This window comes from Erithacus rubecula (genome assembly GCF_903797595.1).
Source record: "Erithacus rubecula genome assembly, chromosome: 2".
Taxonomy (NCBI): Eukaryota; Metazoa; Chordata; class Aves; order Passeriformes; family Muscicapidae; genus Erithacus; species Erithacus rubecula.
In genome coordinates this window covers 14,487,933-14,508,225 of record NC_136685.1, presented here as the reverse complement: position 1 = coordinate 14,508,225, position 20,293 = coordinate 14,487,933, and the positions used below count along the sequence as shown (strand labels likewise).

General features: G+C 46.6%; 2 protein-coding genes across 4 annotated transcripts in view; both read left to right on the top strand.

Annotated features, from left to right (window-relative positions):
- The first annotated feature begins 205 nt into the window (after nucleotides 1-205).
- The window catches only part of GRHL1 (grainyhead like transcription factor 1), a 38,448-nt gene continuing 18,360 nt past the window's right edge, over nucleotides 206-20,293 (top strand). Inside the window, exons 1-8 of one of the 3 annotated variants that reach the window (XM_079298072.1) lie at nucleotides 206-321; nucleotides 3,812-3,998; nucleotides 6,930-7,000; nucleotides 8,478-8,868; nucleotides 9,643-9,719; nucleotides 10,501-10,657; nucleotides 11,127-11,238; nucleotides 12,215-12,309. In XM_079298072.1, coding sequence (XP_079154198.1) covers nucleotides 302-321; nucleotides 3,812-3,998; nucleotides 6,930-7,000; nucleotides 8,478-8,868; nucleotides 9,643-9,719; nucleotides 10,501-10,657; nucleotides 11,127-11,238; nucleotides 12,215-12,309 — 1,110 coding nt within the window. In that variant the 5' untranslated portion in view covers nucleotides 206-301. Of the gene's footprint in view, nucleotides 322-649; nucleotides 831-3,811; nucleotides 3,999-6,929; nucleotides 7,001-8,477; nucleotides 8,869-9,642; nucleotides 9,720-10,500; nucleotides 10,658-11,126; nucleotides 11,239-12,214; nucleotides 12,310-20,293 lie in introns of those variants that run through there. The other 2 variants (XM_079298073.1, XM_079298071.1) reach the window with 2 other exon arrangements.
- The window catches only part of KLF11 (KLF transcription factor 11), a 66,503-nt gene continuing 46,968 nt past the window's right edge, over nucleotides 759-20,293 (top strand). The window contains exon 1 of the mRNA XM_079298077.1: nucleotides 759-764. The gene's annotated coding sequence lies outside the window, so the exon portion shown is untranslated. The remainder of the gene's footprint in view (nucleotides 765-20,293) is intronic.

Sequence of the window (20,293 nt, the reverse complement as noted above, 5' to 3'; positions counted from 1 at the left end):
TGCTCCCCGGGCTGGGCCGCTCCCGGGCTGTCCCCTCACCGTCCCGGGGCTCCGTCCCGGCCCGCGGAGCCCTCACCGCGCCGGCCCCGCCCCCGGACCCGCCTGACCAATGGGGGCGCGGCGGCCCCGCCCCTCGGGCCGCGGCAGCCAATGGGAGGCGCGGCGCGGCGCGCGTCCACCTGCGGCTGCGGGAGCACCTGAGCGGCCAGAGGAGCCGACAAAACCCGTCGGAGCGGCGGGTGCGCGGCGCTGCTCTCCTGACCCGCCCGGCCAGTCCTGCCGCCCGCTGCCTCCGCCAGACATGACACAGGACTACGACAAGTGAGTGAGCCGGGCGGGGGAAGAAGTACCGCGTCCGGTCCGACCGGTGCCGCCGCCCCGCCGGGGGGCTGCGGCGAGAGGGGCTCGCCGCCCGGGGGCCGGGCCGGAGCAGCCGCTCTCGCGGGTCCGCCCCCCTCGCTCCTCTCTCTCGGAGGAGCGCCCGGAGGCTGCGGCGGGGCGGTGCGGAGCGGAGCGGCGGGGGGAGAGCGGGGGCTGAGCCCCGGGGGAGGCCCGGCGGCGCAGCGGGGCGACCCCGGCGGGCACCCCGCCCCGCGGGGCGAGCGGCGGGGCCGGGCCGGCTTTGAAACCCGACACCCGCAGCGAGGCGTGGGGCCGCCCCCCGCCCCGGCGGCCGCGCCTTAAATGCGGGCGGCGGCGGCCGCGGCCGCGCCGTCGGGAGGAGCTGCCGGGCCGAGAGCCGGGTGAGCCCCCGCGCCGCTGCCCGGCGGCCGCAGCTCCCCCATGGACTTCTACGAGGCGCATCCCTCCGGCAAGGTGGACTTCGGCAGGTAAGGGCGGCTGGCGGCCGGCTCGGCTGGGCGAGCCCGGAGCAGCCGAAACTGGGTGCTGAAAGAGTTAAACTCGAGGTGCGTGCGTTCTGTAACTTCGTGGTGTTGAGTACGAGGCGTCGCCTTCAAGCGGATCCCAGGCTGTGTTTAAGGACTCGGGTCTATTGCTGCACTTGCACCGTGTCCACCTGCCGACAGTGGCCGTGGACGCCAAAGTGCCAGAAAATGGGGTAACTCTGAAGTGATTTGATTTCAAGAACCGGTTATAGAATTCCTATACTTTGAATGATCGGTGACTCAAATGCACTCCTTTCCTAGGGAACGTGTAGGATTTTAAACCAAACTTTTTGTTTCAACATGCTACTTTCTAGGAAGAGGACTCCAATGCAGCAGCTCGTGCCTCTGACTAGGATTTTACATAGGTGTTTTTATTTCCAGTGGCATTTAGTAGATGAGCCCGTAGCAATTTGGGTCCATGCAGTTTTCTTTTCTGGAGTGCAGATGCCAGTGACAGAGCTCCTCGGTGCTGCCTCAGCATTCGAGGTGCAGGGCCAGGCACAGCATGGCTGGGCAGCTCTGAACGGAGCAATTGAGGGACTGACTGGCTGGTCCTGGGTCAACGAAGGAAGGAGGAATAGTTTCTGTGGTCTGAACACACAATATCTCAGGCTTGGGAAGCCTTGCAGGCAGAGAGAGTCTTTTTTTATATAGTATTCATCTGCTACCACTGTTGCTCACATGGAAAGTAAAATTGGGAAATCATTAGAGCTGCTGCATGAAACTTAATTTTCTGCCTCTGCTGGATTTCTGCTACTCTGTGAGCAGATCAGCATGTCAGTTATCTTCTAAATCTTAGGAAAAAGGATGTGTTTGCCTTCTCTTATTAATATGTTCTCATTTTCCTGAAAGAAGCTGTGGTTCCAAAGGAGTGAGTTCCTGCCAAACACTGCGCTTGTGATAATTCTGCAGATAACTTTTTCTGTGCTTTTTTAGATGCCTGAGTTACCTGTAGGGCAACGTGCATTGAATTTGGGTGTTTCAGTGACAAATCACACAAAAATACACAGATCTTGCATTCACTGTGCTTCCAGTTGGTTGATGCTCTTGTTCTCAGTATTTTTGGTTCTCTGATGATTTTCCTTTCCCGTGTGAGTATTGTGTTGCTGGAAGGAATCAGCTTAGTGGTCTTGTGAGTTCAGCAAGGCTGACTTAGCCCTTCAGCTTGGTGGGGATGGATCAAGGGAACTGCACCCAGGTTACTTCAGTTTCCTTTTTCTCTGTGAGTTTAACTGGAGGATTTTCCCATTTGCTATGGATATTTTGGAGGTTTGTTTGGTTGTGTTGTATAAGAACAGGATCTTGTACCATGTTCCTGAAGAAAATTCTGCTTTGTTTTCCGTGGGTCGCCTCACTTTGATAGAAAGTAGCTTTCCTCAATACCTGAGGTATCTGCATTTGGTGTCTGTGTCAGTGTGTACACAAATACGTATGAAGACCTAAAGAAAGGGCTTGGTGCAAGGACTTGTCTCTTTTGTCATTTTTGTTTGCCCTTCTTCTAACTACATAACACTGATTTATAGCCACCAAGTGCTCTTACAAGTCCTGGAAACTCCCACTTGCTTTCAGAGCCTTCAGCTCAGGCAGGCTGTCCCATGGCAGCTCAGCGGGTGACTTGTGTAACTGATAAAGCATCGAATGCGTAATTTGCTTTGCAATCTTTTTGGTAGAAGGTGGTGATAAATGTAGGATACTGCTAAGCTGATTACAGTGATTAGAGTATTTCACAACTTTCTATTTCACAACTTTTTGTATTTGTAGTATATTTCAGTCTCTGAATGTATCTGAGTAAATTGATGAAAAGAAGGATTTCCTTCTAGGGAGAGGATGTGATGGTGGTGGGGGGCTTTTTGTGGGGTTAGTTGTTTTTAAATAATTACTTTTCTATTTTACCTATGGCCAAGTCCCTAAAAATGTCAAATTTGGGATTACTAAGGAAAATAAAAAAAGCCTTTCTTTTCCCCTAGCCCATCTGCAGTAAACTAATGTTAAACTTGCACTGGAAAGAAAACTGAACTGTTTTACAAGTCAGGTTTAAACTTCAGCTTGAGCTGACTTAAAAGGTGAAGCATATATTGTACCAACAGAACCAAAAAAATATTAAATTGTCTAGGCTGGCAGAACAACATTTTCTGCATGTCTTGCATTTGTCTGTGGACAGAATGTCCAAGGCATCGTGGAGTTTGTTGGTTCCCAGCAATTTCCAAATGTTCAGAGTAAATATATATTATATATTTTTTAATAGATATATTACAGCACAAAGGGAATAACTCTCAGATTTTTTCTTCACTCACCTGAGTGTGTTTCAAACTAGTGTGCTGGGTTATTTCAACAGTAACCAGGCAGTAAGTTTTGGTTTTTTCAAATTGTCAGATAAAAACACTGTCACATTGATTTGAACTCCCTTTTGCCAATTTCCCTATGTCATCTGTTACTTATCAGTAGCTTCTAGGTGGTGTTTTTAGATACATTCTGAATGAAGACACTGGAAAGCACTGGAGAAAAGAGATGGTTCATTAATGCACATTTTCTAGTTCAGATAGGAACTGGATCAGGTTGGAGCTTGGCAGTATTACATAGGATGTGCTGGAGGCTTTGTAGGTGGTTGGCTAGAAAGTGTGAGACTCTCTGGGCTGGATTCAGAGCATGAACAGGTCAGTTGTGCTCTTACAGGGCTTTCTCTTTTTATAGAGGCTGGTGTAATCCATCTGAGTTTGGTCAAATTAATCCTGATTTACTCTGAGCATGAGTGAGATCAGAATTAAGTTTCTGGGCTTTTTGTGTTGACTAATCCTTGCAGCACACTGAATCAGAATATGAACCCCATGAAACTGGGGCAGCTAACTTTGAAGAACTTTAGGAATGTTTCTCATGTGTTCTAACAGGTGGCTTTTTTTTTATTTCTTCTTTTTTTATGATTCAAGTAAAAGACCCGTGTTGGTGCTTCAGAATGACTCTCTCTACTCTCAAAGGCGTCCTTACACCAATGAAGATGAGGCCTGGAAAACTTTTCTTGAAAATCCCCTCACAGCAGCTACCAAAGCTATGATGAGCATCAATGGGGATGAAGACAGTGCAGCTGCCCTTGGACTGCTCTATGATTACTACAAGGTAGATTGGCATGGGTCGTGTTCCACCTGTGGAAAAGGTGTCATTTGCTAGAGGATTTTACAGAACCTGTGAACAGATCACAAGGACTTTAAACAACATGGGTTTTATTTGGGAAAACCCTATGTCTCTTGTTCTGAAAGTTTGTTTTATTTTTGCCTCTGTAGAATAAGATCCCCTAGATCTTGATGTAAAAGTTTAATAGCACTTTGCTGCTTTTCAGCTTGAGTAATGCTTTTTCTGTTGACCCCAAGTTCTTAAAGATTCAATGTGTTATAGAAATAGTCATAAAGAATTACACTTTAGGACCATATCCCTGTCTGAATATAAATATACATGAAGAAAGACACTCCTTTTGTTCACATGATCCCTCTGCTGGTGGACCTTTGGCTTTTTCTGGGGCTTTGTTGTGTTGCTTTAGGCTCAGCTGATACTAAGATAGAATTACAGATTTTTGGTGGTATGTGGGGCAGAAGTGTTCATTGGAAGAGTTGCTGTCTGAAACCCTCAGTGAGCTTCAACTGCTGTAATCTGTTAACCCTTTGATAGCTGTGATTGTCTTCCCTGGAGTTTGTGGTCTTCTCAGAAACATGTGCCTTCCTAGATGCTCCCAGCTGAACTGAGCAGTCAGAGAATGTTCTGGTCTGCATGGGGTGCTTTTTGCTGAGCTTTGTTTCCAGAATACCAGAAGTATAAGCTAGGGTGGTTATCTCTGGCCAGCTCAGTGGAGAGCAGGAGGCATTTCCAGGCAGGGAGGGGTCCTGCTTGTGTTGGGATGCCTGTGTTATGGTGGCCTGGCTCACCAGGTGGAGATGCCTGTTTTTTCTTTGCTGAGCATGCAGGAAGGCCAGGAGGCTGACTTGGCTCTCCTGCCTGGCACTTTGGCTTGTCTTTTAATAGTAGTGAGTGCAGTTGCCAGCATCTGTTATGTTCTTCAAGCACTGAGAGATTGCTGGGTGCAGACAAAACCCTTGCCTGCCCTTTTAAGAGTTGAGCATGTCTTACATATCAAAATATTCTTGTAATGCTTAATATGGAGATTAACACCACACACACACACAACAAAATGCCACAGGCTCACTGATGTGGATGTTATTCAGCTAGTTTTGTGAGAAAAGTGCCTTTCTGCATTGTGCTTGTGCTTGCTATGCTTTTGGGAAAAAAAAACAACAAACCAACAACAATAATATGCTTTCACCAGAACAATTTTAATCCACAAGATCAATTTTGATTTCTAAACCTGTAGATTACAAAAAGAATGTTGATGTTGATCCTTCATGCTCAGCAAAGCAGAAGTGATTTGCTGTACATTAATGCCTAATTCAGGGTTTCCTCTTAAGTTTGGGTATCAGTGAGTGTACAGAAAAAAATTATGGAAGAACAGGTATGCTGCACACTTGGGTAAAGCACAATGGCTGGAGGTTGAAAGATTTATTGAGGGCTGTTATGGAGTAATGTTATAGAGGGATGATGTTGAGGCATTTCTAATATGCCCCCTCTGCATATTAAAAGCAGCTGATGAGATCACCTTCCTATTAAAAAAAACAAAGCAGTAAGGCCAAAAAAATTTTTGTTTTTCCATTTGACTACTGGGCTTGCTCAACTGTGGTTACTAAGGCCTTATAGGAAACAATTTTTTGATGAAAGTTCTTTTGGGAGTGTTGGGTAACTGCAGCTTAGAAAATCCTTGTTTTTTGGTGACTAGTGTTGGCCTCCCAGCAGTCTCTAGCTAGAGATTCTCCAAATTTTTCCTGGTTACTGTGGGAAATCTAGCTGCTCTGGTAGTGTCTGGGGTTTCCAGGTTGTGTAAGAAGGAGAACATAGTTTTCAGTCAGGGCTGTGTAGAGAAGAACACTGTTTGTACTGAAGTGGTGGTTCCCCATCCAGGACCCAGGCTGGCAAATGGAGGCAGGATCTGAGCAGGGTTTGAGGGAGAGTGCTGGGAGTTCACTCCTCCATACATGCACCAGAAGATGTTGCTTTGCTCCTTCAGGAGGTGTGATGAGGGTGACAAAAGTCCTCTGCCTTACATGTGGGTGGGCAGGAGAGAGAGCTTGTGTGGGCTTGCTGAGGGGACCTGAGCACCATGGGCTTGTGCCAGCAGCTGCAAGAGCTGTTTGGGCTGCTGGGGTGCTGATTACATGCTCCTTGCAGGGAACTGAGCCACCACAGCTCCAAGAGCTCACCCTTGGCCTTGCAGTGCAGCCAGGAAAATGGCATGTGTGGGACAAGGTCACTTGATTGATGTTGTGTGTTCAGGGCAAGTCCTGTCCATGGCATAAAATACAAGGAGCAATACTGAGCTGTCCTAAATCCAGAGTGCTGGTTACATTTTGTTCATAAAAGGTTTAATAAATGCAGTTTGGGCCAGTATGTTTTGTGTGGCTATGCACAAATATGAGCTGTAATATCTCAAGATGCTTGTTGGATGTGGTGCTCCCCAAATTCCCTGATCAGTGAGGAGAAAGGAGAGCCTCAAGTGGTCTTAAAGGAATGGCCTAGAGAGCACGTCCTTGGGGAAGTGGCTGTGGAACAGCATCCTTTCACAGGCTTTGAGCTCATCTGGCAAGCTGAACTCTGCCAGCCTGCAGAGGAGAGAACCTGCACTGCCAGCAAACTTTGGGAAATCTCTTCTTAGTCCTGCTCACCCCAGTACTGGTGCTCCAGCCATGGATGGATGGTTTTCTGCACTGGTGTTCTCACCACCTGGTGCTGGCAAGAGCTGACACAGGTGACTGAGTTGGCTGCTAGGGATCTGTGGGACATCTCCTGGAGTTGGCCTGGCATCCCAAACCCTTGGGAACGTGGGTTGAGCTGTAATGCAAATAATGACTGGCATCCAGAGCAAGGCTTCCTTAATTTAACCAAATTTTAAGAAACTATTTTTTTGTATGGGAGGAAGAATTGAATTATAGTATGTCTTAAATTTCCCAGGTTCCAAGGGAGAGGAGATCTTCAACAGCTAAGCCTGAGGTAGAACATCCTGAACAAGACCATAGCAAAAGGTATTATTTTTTATTATTGCTTCTCTGTTTCCTCCCTTCCCTCCTAGACCATCAAAGCTGCTGAAATAAAGTAACTTGCTGCACTGTGGTGATGTGCTGAAAGAGAGAAAGTGTTAGCTTTTACTCTGTGCCTCAGATTCCTGTGTTGCCCCACGAACAGGATGGGGATTGAACCATGGTGTGGAGAGTTGGGGCTCAAACTGCTGTTCAATGCCATCTGTCTGCTTTTAGTGCGCTGATGGCATATTGTCAGCATAGCAAAAGCTGCTCCCTAACATTAGGCAGGGTCTGGTAATGCAGGCACTTCTCCAGGCTGCAATCACTGGGGACACTTGTCATTTTTCATGCAGTTACTACAGTTGTTCTCAGCTAGCAGCAGCATTGCTGTTTCATGCATGGGCCAGTTGGGAAGGACTTCAAAGTGCGTGTGGTTAGGTTTTGTACTGATTGGGAACTTCTTCTGTATCCTTTGGAACTTCTATCTTTCTTCCCCTGCCTGCCTTCCCTCTCTTGTGCCTCCTAAGCAAATGATACTGATTAGGTGACTATAACAAATGGGAGGTTCACTCAGGCCAGGCTTCTACTCCTACCATCCTCTTCCTTTGGACAGACTAGAATGCTTTAAGGGTCTGAGGTGAGGTTTTGTGGTCTGGCTGAGCTGATTGAGTGACCTGTCAAGAAGAGCAGGCTGGTTCTCAGCCATGTGTTCTTACTGCTCCTCTTGAACCAGATTGGGTCCCACACAGATCCATCACCAAACAGGGAAAGAAAGGGTGGCTGGTTCTCAGTCAGCCAGGGTAGCTGAACTGGCTCACCAAGGAGGCAGGGGAATGTCAGAATTGTTGTAAAGGAGAGGGCAGGATCACTCAGTGGGGAGGGGGAAAGGGAGGGCAGACTGACTTAGTGGCTATTAGCTATGAGGTCAGCTCAGCCACAGATCTGAGTGTTGTCCTGGCAGAAATGAGTGTGGTGGGGTGGAGAGTGGCAAGTTATGCAAACCACTCCCAGGAGTCTTGGTGCAGATTTTCATGGGGGGTTGTGGATGAAATGAGGGGTGTGACTTCCCTGTTAGTGTTTCGCGGGTGGTGCACAGTCCTGGGGCAGGGAAGCAGCAACTTTGCTGTCAGTCCTTCTCCCTCTGCCAGAGAAGCTTCGTGGAGCCTGCTTGTGCCAATGTGTGGTGGGAAGTGCTTAGTTTTGACCTGTTTTCCAAGCAGTGAGGATCTGGGCTATGAACCCTCACCCTTTGCTCCAGGGTAATTAATCTCCAGGGTGGGATGGTTAACAGTGGGAGAGGAGTTATGGGTTTTTTTTAATGAGTTTCTCAGCTTTTCAGGTTAGGATTGAGCCATTCTGCACAAGCAGGAGAGTTTGTGTCTACTGTCCTTGTCCAAAAGGCTGAAAAGTTTTTCTAGCTCTTGTTTAACGAGAAAATAAGCTGTATAATTTACACCTGATTTCTTTTTGCCCTTTTAAGGAACAGCATCCCAAACGTTTCAGAACAGTCGCTCATTTCTGCTGGAGAGAACAGAGTCCAGGTTCTGAAAAATGTGCCTTTCAATATTGTCCTTCCACATACCCCCCAGATGGGCATGGACAAGCGGGGCCACCTCACGACCCCCGACACGACGGTGACGGTGTCCATCGCCACCATGCCCACGCACTCCATCAAGACGGAGACGCAGCCGCACGGCTTCGCCGTGGGCGTCCCGCCCGGCGTCTACCACCCCGAGCCGCCCGAGCGCCTGGTGGTCTTCGACAGGAGCCTCAACCCCGACCAGTTCAGCTCCAGCACCCAGCCCCAGAGCTCACAGAGGAGGACGCCAGACTCCACCTTCTCGGAGACTTTCAAGGAGGGCGTGCAAGAGGTAGCAAGAGAGGCAGCTGCTCTGTGTGTGTGTGTCTTGATCTGGATGGAGAGATCCAGTTCTGTCTTTAACTGTTCTTGTTACCTGAGCCAGAAATCTGTCCAGTGGCTTAGAAATAAAAGACTTTCTCAGAAAGGTGCATATTTACTACTTAGTAAATAAAACCTTCACATGAAGGTTTGAAAGGAATGAAGGAATGAAATCATTATCAAAAGCAAATGACTGATCTTACTAGTGACAGAGGCTTTGGCTTCCAGAGTGTGGAAATAGTTATCTCGATCCATAGAGCCTGGTTTTGCAAGAGCTCAGCACTCCGTGGTGCCTTTGCAGGTACCAAACTGAAGTGACTGTATTAAGCTTCCTTACTGCCAGTTTCTAGGTGTGGTGTGTGTCCATAGAAAAGAGTGGATTATGTAGGGCCCTTGAGTGAGAAAATCTCTGGGTTTTGTTTCATGATACCAACTGAATATAGCAGCGTAACCGTGTTTTGATTTTTAAGCCAAACCTCAAGTAGCTGTGTGGCTGTGCCCTTTGAGAGTTGGGAAAGCATTAAAATTTTGCCTTAAGCTGACTTGGAAAGCTTATGAGATGTTGTGCTTAGTTGACACCCAAAAGTTTTGGATTAAAACTCTGTTCAAGTGTCCTGTTCAAACCAAAAATCAGTTGTTGTCTGGTGAACAATTTGCCTGACAGGAGTTCTGTGGTAAGGAGTATCTATTTAATATTGAACTTTTCTTTTTGCTGCAGTGTTAATTGTTGTTTTGTCTGCTTCAGGTTTTCTTTCCTACTGAACTGAATCTCCGAATGGCCAACATGAATTCAGAAGATTATGTTTTTGACAGCATTTCTGGGTAATGATTTGAAGTTTCCATTTGCCTATATCCTCCTATTCTCTTAGTTGTCCATGGCCAAGCAGTACAACTCATGCCAATTTGCACCGATGGATTTGGGGGGGGGCTGTGGATCTCAAACCTACCATTATGTTTGCTTATTTGAATTTCAGTTGAAAATTGAAAGAAAGCAAATACTTTAAGGGAAACTGCCTGGAGGATTGGAAATACCACTGGTCTTCATTTATGGTCCTTGTGCCAAATCTGTGTTAGATGGGAAGGGGAAGTGCTGTCTGGGAGTGGTTTGGGAGTTTGCTTCCAGCTGTGCTTCCCTCCCTTGTCTGTATGTCTTGCTCTGTCTGCTGGAAATCTACAGCAAAAATAGGAAAAATAAAATTCATCTGAACTCCAGAGGAGGGGAGCAAATTAGTTGCTTGATAGTTGCAGTCGACCAAGAGGGCGATGGCCACTGAGTAGCTTATTAGCTTGTGAATTTAATTAAGCTGCTAATAGATACCTTGCTGTTCCATGAGAGCAGCTTGCTGCTCTCAGCCCAAATAGGGACCTTCCCGTCTTGCCTGCTGATGTGTGTTAGGGTTTAGCTTGCCAAGAACTTCTCTTGAATGTTCATTCATGAAGGAAATGGTTGAAAAAGGGGCTCATCCTGTTTTCCAACTTCTTTGCCTGTTGATGGCTTAATGAGTCAACTAACGACTTTGGAATTTCTCCAAATTAAATGTGGAACGTTTAATCAGCTTTCCAGGAAAATGCCTTAGCAATCACTACCCTCTTCACTCTATAGGAATAACTTTGAATACACTTTGGAAGCCTCCAAGTCCCTCCGACAGAAGCCTGGGGACAGCACAATGACTTACCTGAACAAAGGTCAATTTTACCCAATCACCCTGAAAGAAGTCAGCAGCACTGAAGGAATCCATCACCCCATCAGTAAAGTCAGAGTGAGTGGCAGCACGTGGGGTTTCTGGGGAAGGAGGGTGTGTACCATGGTCACCTTAAAGTCTCCCAAAGTGCAGTACTCTAGACCAGAGCATCAGCACAAAGGCCAGCTTACCTGTGCTCTTACGTCAGTGTTGGTTCCTTTGCTGTCCACCTACTGCCAGACCAGCCCATCCTGGCTCAGACTGTTAAGAAGTGCTGTCAGCACTTGTGTAAAGGTGATGCAACACCTGGAATGAGATCCTTGAATTCTAGTTAGGAGAGCAGTTCTGCTCATCTCTGTTTATGACCCAGAAAGTGCTGTTGTCTGCCTTCCTGTTGGGCAACAGTGTGCCAGGTATACTGTAGTGCCTCAAGTAGAAAAGCCTAAAGCTCCTAACCAAATGTACTCTCTGGACTTTTCTCTATTTCTCTTTCATGTTTTTGTTTGTTTTGTTGGTTTTTTTTTAATCTTTCCCTCTCTCCTTTCAGAGTGTCATTATGGTTGTGTTTGCTGAAGACAAAACAAGGGAAGATCAGCTCAGGCACTGGAAATACTGGCACTCAAGACAGCACACAGCCAAACAAAGATGCATTGACATAGGTAAGGAACACTGTCTTTGCTGATGTCAAACTCCAGACCTAATTCCTTGGCAAGGTTCAGTTTTCTCTAAAGCTTTGTTATTTTAAGGAACTTCTGGATCACTCTCTGCTATCCATAGCTTTGCTGAAAGCCCAGAGATGGTTTGTGATTGCTTGGAGCTATTGCTATAGTTTTTAGGACTCATTAAAAAGGTTGATTTTTTGGAGAATTTTGATAGGTAGAGTTTAGGCTTTTGTATTGGGAGTTTCAACAGTCCCCTCCAGGCAACAGGTTCTTTTTTTTTTTTTTTTTTTTTTTTTTTAGAATATCCTGGTGCTTGTAGCTTAATCACAGTCCCAGTGGCTGTCCTAAATATTGAGTTTCTTCAAAGGACAAGGTCCTTGTAGAAATACCTCAAGACTAATGATCCTCCTTTCCACAGCTTTGCTCACAACTCGTCTTTGGTACATGTAAAAAAAGAAAACACTGCAAATTTCCACTTGCCTCCAGACAAGGCTGGGGCTGGCTGGGTTCCAGCCTTCTCTGGCTGAAGGCTGGGCTGTTCTCCTCGTCCCTTCCTTCTGTGAATCAAAGCAGGGATTAATCACTTGGCACTTAAAGCAGACGCGCATGCAAATCTGTGTTTGTTATTGAAGGAGTTTTATTGAGAGCTTATGTCCTTGCTGCACAGGGTAGAGTCTCCTGCACATAGCAGGTTATGGCACAGAGCACCTCATATTTAGGATCTGCCTTTCTCACTGGAGTTCCTAGTTTAGAATTTTTGCAGTCCCATTTTGCTCCTTCCTCCTGTTTGTTGAGGGGTTTTTTGTATGTGAGAACCATTTCCAGCCTCTTTAAAGATCCATTCCTAAGGTACAGTTCAGCTTTTTTTGCCCCCAAGGAGCTGCTGAAGAGTTAATTTCTGGCTGCTTTTTGTGATTAAGGTCTCAGGTGATATCTCCTCTTCCTCTCCCTCATGAACCCTTCTTTCTAACAGCTGACTACAAGGAGAGCTTCAACACCATCAGCAACATTGAGGAGATTGCCTACAATGCCATATCCTTCACCTGGGACATCAATGAGGAAGCAAAGGTATGTGACCACGATTATATTTCCCGTCCTTTTAGCAGATTCAGGGGCTGGGGGAAGGGAAGGGTGTGTGGCCTACCTGGTGATTAGCATGTAACAAGTTTGTTTACGCTCTTACATTAGGCAAAACCTTCTGGCTATTTCTTAAGAGGGTTTGCATGTGCAACTGGGAGAGCTTTGCAACTGCTTTAGGGTTCTTGGCAGAAGTGCTGCCTGAGAGACAAGTACTGGCAGAAGGAAGCAGGGAGCAGGTGAAGTGGCACAGGAGGTGTGATGGAGCTGAGCTGGGCTTGGCACCGAGGATGCCCATGGGAGGAGAGGCAGGGGCAGCTGCTGGGGGCTGGGGCTCCAGCCATGGGCTTGCCTTCCACCAAAGAGGGAGCAGCTGCAGCCTCCGAGCTCCCCAAGCACGCGTTGCTCAAACCGCAGATCCCAACACCCAGTGACCTATTTCAAACTAGAACAACCTCCTGGTGAACTCTGGTTTGATCTTTCTGTAGAACTGAGGGCGCATTTGTAGGTGTGTCAGTGCAGGAAGCTTCCCTAGTTAGTAGCTAACTGCAGCTGTTTGAGCCACTCTGGCTTCTGGAAAAGGCTTGTGCATCTTCTAGGTTCAAGAAAAGCAGGTCAAAGCATGGAGCCAGCTTGGTTCTAAAGACATTCCTCACTGGTTAGTTGCTGGAGTCAAAAGTGAAGGAGTTTTCTTTTGAGAATTTCATTACTGCCTGGGTCGTCTTTAAAAATGAGAACCATTTCTGTCCATTTTTGTAGATTGGCTGTTTCCTTGGCAGTACTAGTAACTGGTACCAGCAAACAGTACCAGTAGTCACCAGCATCATGGGGAAAAACATTGATGGCTGCAGAGTGCCATGTCTAGGGAGAGACTGGCTTGGGGGATGTAGAACTCTCAGCAAAGAACACAGGTCCTTCCCTGGAGCTGTTGTGCTCCTGCTCTGCAGGAGGAGCAAGGGCTGGTATCACTGCATGGAGCTTGCTGTTACCACAAACTGTGCTCTGTCCTGCACAGGGGCTGTGGAGAAAATGTTGTATGGAGACTGCTGTTAGGTTTCAGCTCTGTGAGAGAAGTGTGGGATGCTTAGCAGGCAGCAGTGAGGAGCTGTGTGTGTGCTGCTGCTGAAAGTGCTGCTTTGCAGTGTCTGGGACATTATTTGTGAGGCTGGTATTGTATGCCAGGATTGCCTTTTCACCACATTTGTCTTCAGTCAGGTTGAGAGGGCTGGCAGGGAGGGCCTTATCTGCTGGAGGATGCTAAAAGGCTGACATGATTTCTAAATCATGAAGCACTTCACTTGGTGAACAAAGGAGCTGTCAAAAGGAGTCAGTAAATATTATCCTGCTGCCATAGCCAGTCAAACATTTAACAGACCCAGGTAGCTGGTGTCTGCAAGGTATGCAAACGTTTAGGATTTGCACAGGGTGGATCATGCAGACAGAACAATGCAAGTCCTCAAGGAGCTGGAAGCACTTTCTGCAACTGCCTCTCTGCTGGCTGAGCCACTCTGCAGCAGTAGGGATGGGCCCCTAACCCAGGAGCAGGGCTCACAGCTGGTGCTGAGCACTTTGTGGCTGCCCCAAGGAAAGCCATCCCTTCCTACCAGGTGGCTATTGACAAGTTACTCTAAAGACCCCTGAATTAACAGTGTCAGACTGTAGAGAAATTGCCAATAGCATATTGAAAAGATCTAAGGACCCTCATGGTGGTATTTCACCTCAGGGCTGAACTTCATGGGATGAAGTAGTGTGGGGAGTTGAGACAGACTTTTTTTTTTAGCTGCAGAGGCAAATTTGCTTCCAGATTCACAATCTTAGTGTGGGAGATCCATATACTGTGAGTCTGATTTGTTTGTAAGGACTTTCAGAGGGGATTGTTGATACCAATGTGCAAGCCTTGGCTCTTGGGATCAGAATCATATTAAGACAAAAATACTCTTGACTTCAGTATTTAAAGAATTGGCAGTTTTAGCAAGTGCTCCATGTGCTTAAGTGTATGTTTAACTTCATTTTTCCCCGAGTGGATGTGTTTTGTCAATGACTGAATTTCTCACCAGAAGAGCTGCAGTTCTTTCTCAACTTCTGTGATCTTATCAGGAGATGTCTGAGCCAATTTCAACAATTTTTATTGCATGGTTCATTTACCTTGTATGCTCTTGCTCTCTTTCCCTTTCCCTCCCTCCCTCCCCCCAACCCCTGACTGCAGTCTTAAAGTATATGAACAAAGCAGAGAATAGATAGAGCTGAGTTTCTGATGGTACAGAAATTCCTTCACAGTAATAAATACAGTGTTTAATAAGAGCAGAAGTGCTGCATAGACAGTATGTTTAACCAGCCAGCAAGATTTGATCATTAGAAATTTGCTTCCTGAGCCCTGAAGTTACTTGGACCAGAGCCAGGTGATTCTTCTGGGCTTGCTGCTTCTCCTATTTCCCTCTTGCTTTTGCTTCCAGTTTGCTGTAGAAATTATTTGATCCTGTGCAGCCATGTCAAATGGGAGGTAATGAGGCTCTGTGTCTGGGCTTTCTGATGTAGTTACTCATTTGGAGAGCCAGGGTGTGTGTCAGATTTAAGGCAGAAGTAGCATATTATCACATGGAGTTGCCCTTAGCATCTCTGGGACCAAGACTTGCCTTCTTGTGGAGATGTACAGGAATACTGCACCTCTGCCACTGTGTCTGTTTAGGAAGGTGTTACCTGCCTGAGAGTCCCTGCCAGGGCCCTTGGGGCACTAATGGGGTTTAGTAAACTCCACCTTTCTGCTGAAGAAATGTCTTTTCATGCAGCACAAGTCATGTGCTCCTTCTGTAGCAAGGAAAATTGTGTGGATTTCACAGCTGTGGGATGGAAAAAGGATGTTTGAGATGCCCTCAGTAACCAGTATTTCACATTTCCCAGTTGCATTGTGCTGAGAGAGCTGAGAGCAAGGCTCTGGTCACTGGACACATCAGACAAGCCTGGCTGCTGAGCTGGGGTTGTGCCACAGCTGCCTGCCTTGGTGTGCTGTTTGTGAGCCCTTGGGTGCAGAAACCAGGAGTATTTCATGCATGACAGACACTTCCCACTCTGGGACCAGACCTTGGCCACGGATTTCAGAGCAAATGTGCTTTCCTCTGGCAGCTCCCCTCTGCCCTCTTCTGTTGTTTTGGGACATCACAGGAGCTGCTGGAAGCAGCTGCTTCATAGCAGAGGCTGGTTTAAGTATTCTGACCTTTGCAAGAGTGTGTTCAAGCTGGAAAAGGGCTCGGGAACCAAAACCTCCTTGCTGTGAGACATTGTGGGAGAAAGGCCAGACTTGGAAAGAGGCAACCTGCCCTGAAGTGGTGCTGTTGAGGTTTGAAGGAGAATGGGGTCAGGATTAGGATTGTCAGGAGCCATTGCAGGGTGGGGAAGCAGCGATTCAGGTGGGCTTTCAGATGTCTGTATTAGAGGTGGGGTCTGATCCCATCACCTGACAGAGCAGGGGAAGGATTGAATGAGGAGACAATCATGCTTTGTGAAAAGAAAAGGGAAGAGAATGGGCTTGAAAATTAGTTAATGAACTGTTGAGTTGTTGAATGGGATATTTAAGAAAGCCAGTGTAGCTACTCAATCAGGAGCCATCCTGCTTGAGTGGAAGCATGATCTGATGAGTCTGGTGAGATGTGTAGCTGATACTCACTTGCATGCAGCAGGTAATGCTGGAGTTAGCCTGAGGCTTGTGGAGACTTCAAACAGTTTCCCACCCCATGATGGATGTCTGCCGTGGGCAGACAGTCGAGGTGGGGTTCTTCTCCTGCAAAGAAGCTTTTAGATGTCTGAACACAAGCTCGTCATCTTCTGTGTCTATGACTTCATTAGGAGCAGAGTGTCTGGAGTTGGGGTGCAGCTTTCTCTAGAGGTGTCTGCCCCTTCTTGTTGACTGAGCAGGCTTGACTTTGAAATGTGGGGATGTTAGAAGTAGGGAATAGGAATCCTTGTGACCCTTTTTGTCTTTGTCCCCCCGGAAGAAGTGATTGTAGGTTCAGGTGATGAGTTTTTGAGGCTGGGATCCATCTCTTCCCAGGTCTGTGCAACATGCTAGGCTCTCCTTTTCTTGGCTGGTACCCGGTAAAGGTCTTTCAGTGAAAATTGCCACTATGTGTGTGGCTGAATGCACATTTCATACTGCTCTCCATAACGTTGGCTCTTGCCCTGTTATCTCTGTTGTGTTGCCCGTTAGGCTGTGAAACAAATTCTGTCCCTTAACTCTGGCCTGGGGACATGGCCTGCTCTCAGGTCAGTGGCAGTTGAACAATCTGGACAGATTGGTTTCCCCAGGGTTAACTGGCTTTGCTGGATCCTGCTTTGCTCAAATCCTGTCTGAGCTCTTGCCCTGTGGAGCAGGAGGGTTGGGGCCTCTTGTCTGAACAGGGTGAGTTGTCTGCACAGTGACTGCAAGAGCCTCCCTGCCTGTTTGTGTAGCTCTAACAGGGCAAGGATCCTGCTCTGTGCTGGGGCACCCCTTCTGTGCTTCCCAATGGGTCCCTTCTGAAAAGCAGCCCTGCTTCCAGCAGCTCCCAGAGAAGGGCCCCATGGAGGGCTTTGGTCTGGCTTGCTTTAGGCTGGCTAATGGGACTGTAGCCAAAAATGATGTCATTGCACATTAAAGGTTCTATTGTCCTCCTACTCTTTCCCTCAAAAAAAAAAAAAAAGCATTGTAAGCCAGATGCTCTGTGTGAAAAGACCCTTTCTACTAAAAGGGAATACATGGGGAGGGTATAGCAGGCATTTTGGGCTTGAGAATATCATGACACAGCTTTTTGCTGCCTTTTCACCAAAGGGAAGATGCTGTGGTGTCTTTTAGTTGATGCCCTGAATGGCAGAGCAATTAAACAATGCTTTTTTATTACTTTTTTTTTGTCCAAAAAGAGTGGAATGGTCCTAATATTAATTAATGATCCTAATATAATTTGGGATGGCCTTTTGAAATAGAAAAATAGGCAATGAGGGTGGTCTTCTAGGCAGATCCTCCCATGTACTGGCAAGATTTTGTTTAGAGGAGTTCAATTAATGGAGAGGGTGGATCTCTTGCTACAGCTTGAAGTGAGGCTGGGTGGTACACTTTTGATTTATTTTAAGAGTTTATTTTAGCATAATCCTCCCTTGGTGTTCTCTATAGGAAGAATTTCAACTTTTTTGATTGATGAATATTGCATACATTCATATGGATGCCATTGTAATGAAGCAGCAGTCATATGCCTCATTAAAGAAGGTGTTGCCACCTTCAGCAGCATTGAGGAGGTACAGGTTTGACTAGTTGGAAATGAAACTATGAAATGTGATGAGTCAAACATACTTAAAGGAAAGAGATTGGTGTGAAGCCAAGGCTGCAGACCACAAATACTTTGAGGCACAGGTACACACAGCTTTTGGAGCAGTGACATAGGAAAGTCATAGCAAGTATTGCTTACCTGCCTCTTAACACTGACCTCTCCCTGCTGTGTCCTGGGTTTTCTGGAAAACAAGCATATGCTGCCCTTGTTTTGAAGCATTGACAACTAGAAGCAAGTTCTCAACTCAGTATTTTTTTCTGAACTTGGTGTCCCAAGCCTCTGCCATTGTCTGGTCTTCCAAGTACAAGCTCACAGGGTGTTTCCCAAAGCTGAAACTCTCTTGACATTAGAGAAAACTAGGAAGTGATTTTTTTTTCCCCCCCTTTTCTTTATTCCTTTTTTACCTGATGGTAACTCTTTCTTTTCAGCCATTTTTTTTGCCTTTATAGACTTAATTCACTGGTTTGTGTTGTTTTGTCATGTTTCAGCTTTTGTCATTGTTTTGGAGACTTGTGTTGCTGATATGGGGGGGTGCATTAGGGATTTTTTGTGGGGTTTTGAGTTTTTTGTTCATTTGGGATTTTTTGTTTTACTACATATTGTCACTGATTTTGCCAAGCTGCTGTTTTTACTTTCTTCCCAACTACCCTAACAAAACCTGGCCAGACAGCTTTATCTTATCAAAGCGTGGGGTGGGAGGAAGCATCAGTAGGACTGGGAACCATTATCCCCAGGTTTCCCAGGTGCTGGGAGCAGAGACATTCCTATATTTCCTTGCCTTGGAACAGGTTGGAATAGCAATCAGCATTGCTCTTTGTGAGCAGGAATATGTATTTTCCTTTCATTACCATTCCTTTTTGTTTTGCTGATGGAGTAAACTTGCTAGGAGGATGTTCCTTATCTGGAGGTAGATCGTATTTCCCACTTGTCTTTCCTTGACGTGGTGTGGGACCCATGATGGCCTCTGTCAGTCACCCAGACTGGGATTGGTAGGTTTGGATGCAAACTAACTCCCCTGGGCTGCAAGCAGGATGGTGCTGGGTCTGCCTGAGCAGGTCTGGAGTGGATGCAGCCCTGTCACCCATCTGCCAGACAAGCCTTTTTTGGAGCATCCGATCCCAAAGGCAGGAGGAGGCTGAGGAGCCCACAGGTGCATGAATTGCCCAATTTTTCTATCTCTTTCCTGGCTCACCTCCTGCTGATGCAAAACCTGTGGTGCATGTGGGAGGTGAAGAAATGCATGTGAGAGCAGTAAGATTAGCCACCTCTCAGGTGATCTTACCAAAGTGTGGGTTTGGGGTTTCTTTTCTTTTAAATACAGAAGAGTCTTCCCAGCACTGCTTTCTTAGGACATGCCTTTGTGGATGTGTGCAGGCAGACCTGTGCTTGCCCTGCCTGCACTCAAAGCTGCTTGGGTCTCACCCAGAGCCAATCTTGGAAGCCACACTGGCACAAGGTAGTCCCCAGGCTGACAGCTCTGCCTCTCAGAAGGGCTTGGAACTCTGCTGGTGTACTTCATAAGGCTTTTGGACTGGAGATGTTTTGCATCCAGCTAGCTTGCAGCATAGAGGAAACATATGGGGACAAATCTTTAGAAAATACTTTTTTTTTTTTTTTTTCTCTTTGCTGTTTATATTTGTCCAAGCCTTTAGAAAACTGTATGATTTCAGCTATCAGTAATGTTCAAACTTTGAGCTTCCAGTTAATTTTTCTTTATGGGAGGGGGAGAGGCTGCCTTTGTGTCAGGAAAATGGTCTCCAGACCCACTGGAACCCCTTTGCCTACTGTATTTTGGACCTAACATTGAAACTATATAGCCAAGGACAAGAAAAGCAGTATCCAGCTGCATTCCCTGGAAAGCAGCTCATTGCAGCTTAACCTGTCTCTGGTTGTGTTGTAGGCCCCAAACTCTTTTTTTCTGTACAAGCAGAGTCACTCAAAATCAAAAACATCCTGACAATTTGAAGTTGATTATAACATAGACTGACTGTAACATATCCTGGAATGTCTCCTGTGAAGACAGGCTGAGGAGTTGGGGTTGTACAGCCTGAAGAAGAGATGGCTCTGGAGAGACCTTAGAACACCTTCCAGTACCAAAAGGAGGCCTGAAAGAAAGCTGGAGAGGGACTTTTTACAAGGGCTGATGGTGATACAGATCAAGGGTGGATGGCTTCAAACTGACAGATTCAGATTAGGTATTGGGAAATTCTTCACTGTGAGGGTGCTAAGGCACTGTAGCAGGTTGCCCAGAGAAGCTGAGGATGCCTCATCCCTGGAAGTGTTTAAGGCCAGGTTGGATGGGATTTTGAGCCTTCTGGTCTGGTGAAATGTGCCCCTGCCCATAACAGGGGGGCTGGACTCGATCTTTAAGGCCCCTTCCAACCCAAACTGTTCTGTGGTTAAAATGAGAGGCTTTTGCATTACTAGTGTGAGAAAAGAGCTCAGGTTTTTATCTGAATTCTCAATAGAGAAAGAAATACCCAATGGACTTGGATTGAGTAATGTCTTATCCTTTGGACACAGAAGTATAAAGACTCATAAATAGGAGGAGATAATACCATTTACCTGCCTTCTCTTGAAATGAAATAAATGTGGAGCAGGGTGATCACCCTGGAAAAATCTCAAGTCTGGCTGTGTAGGTCCTTATCCAGAAGGATGTGTAAGACTCTGCAGGGTAGTGT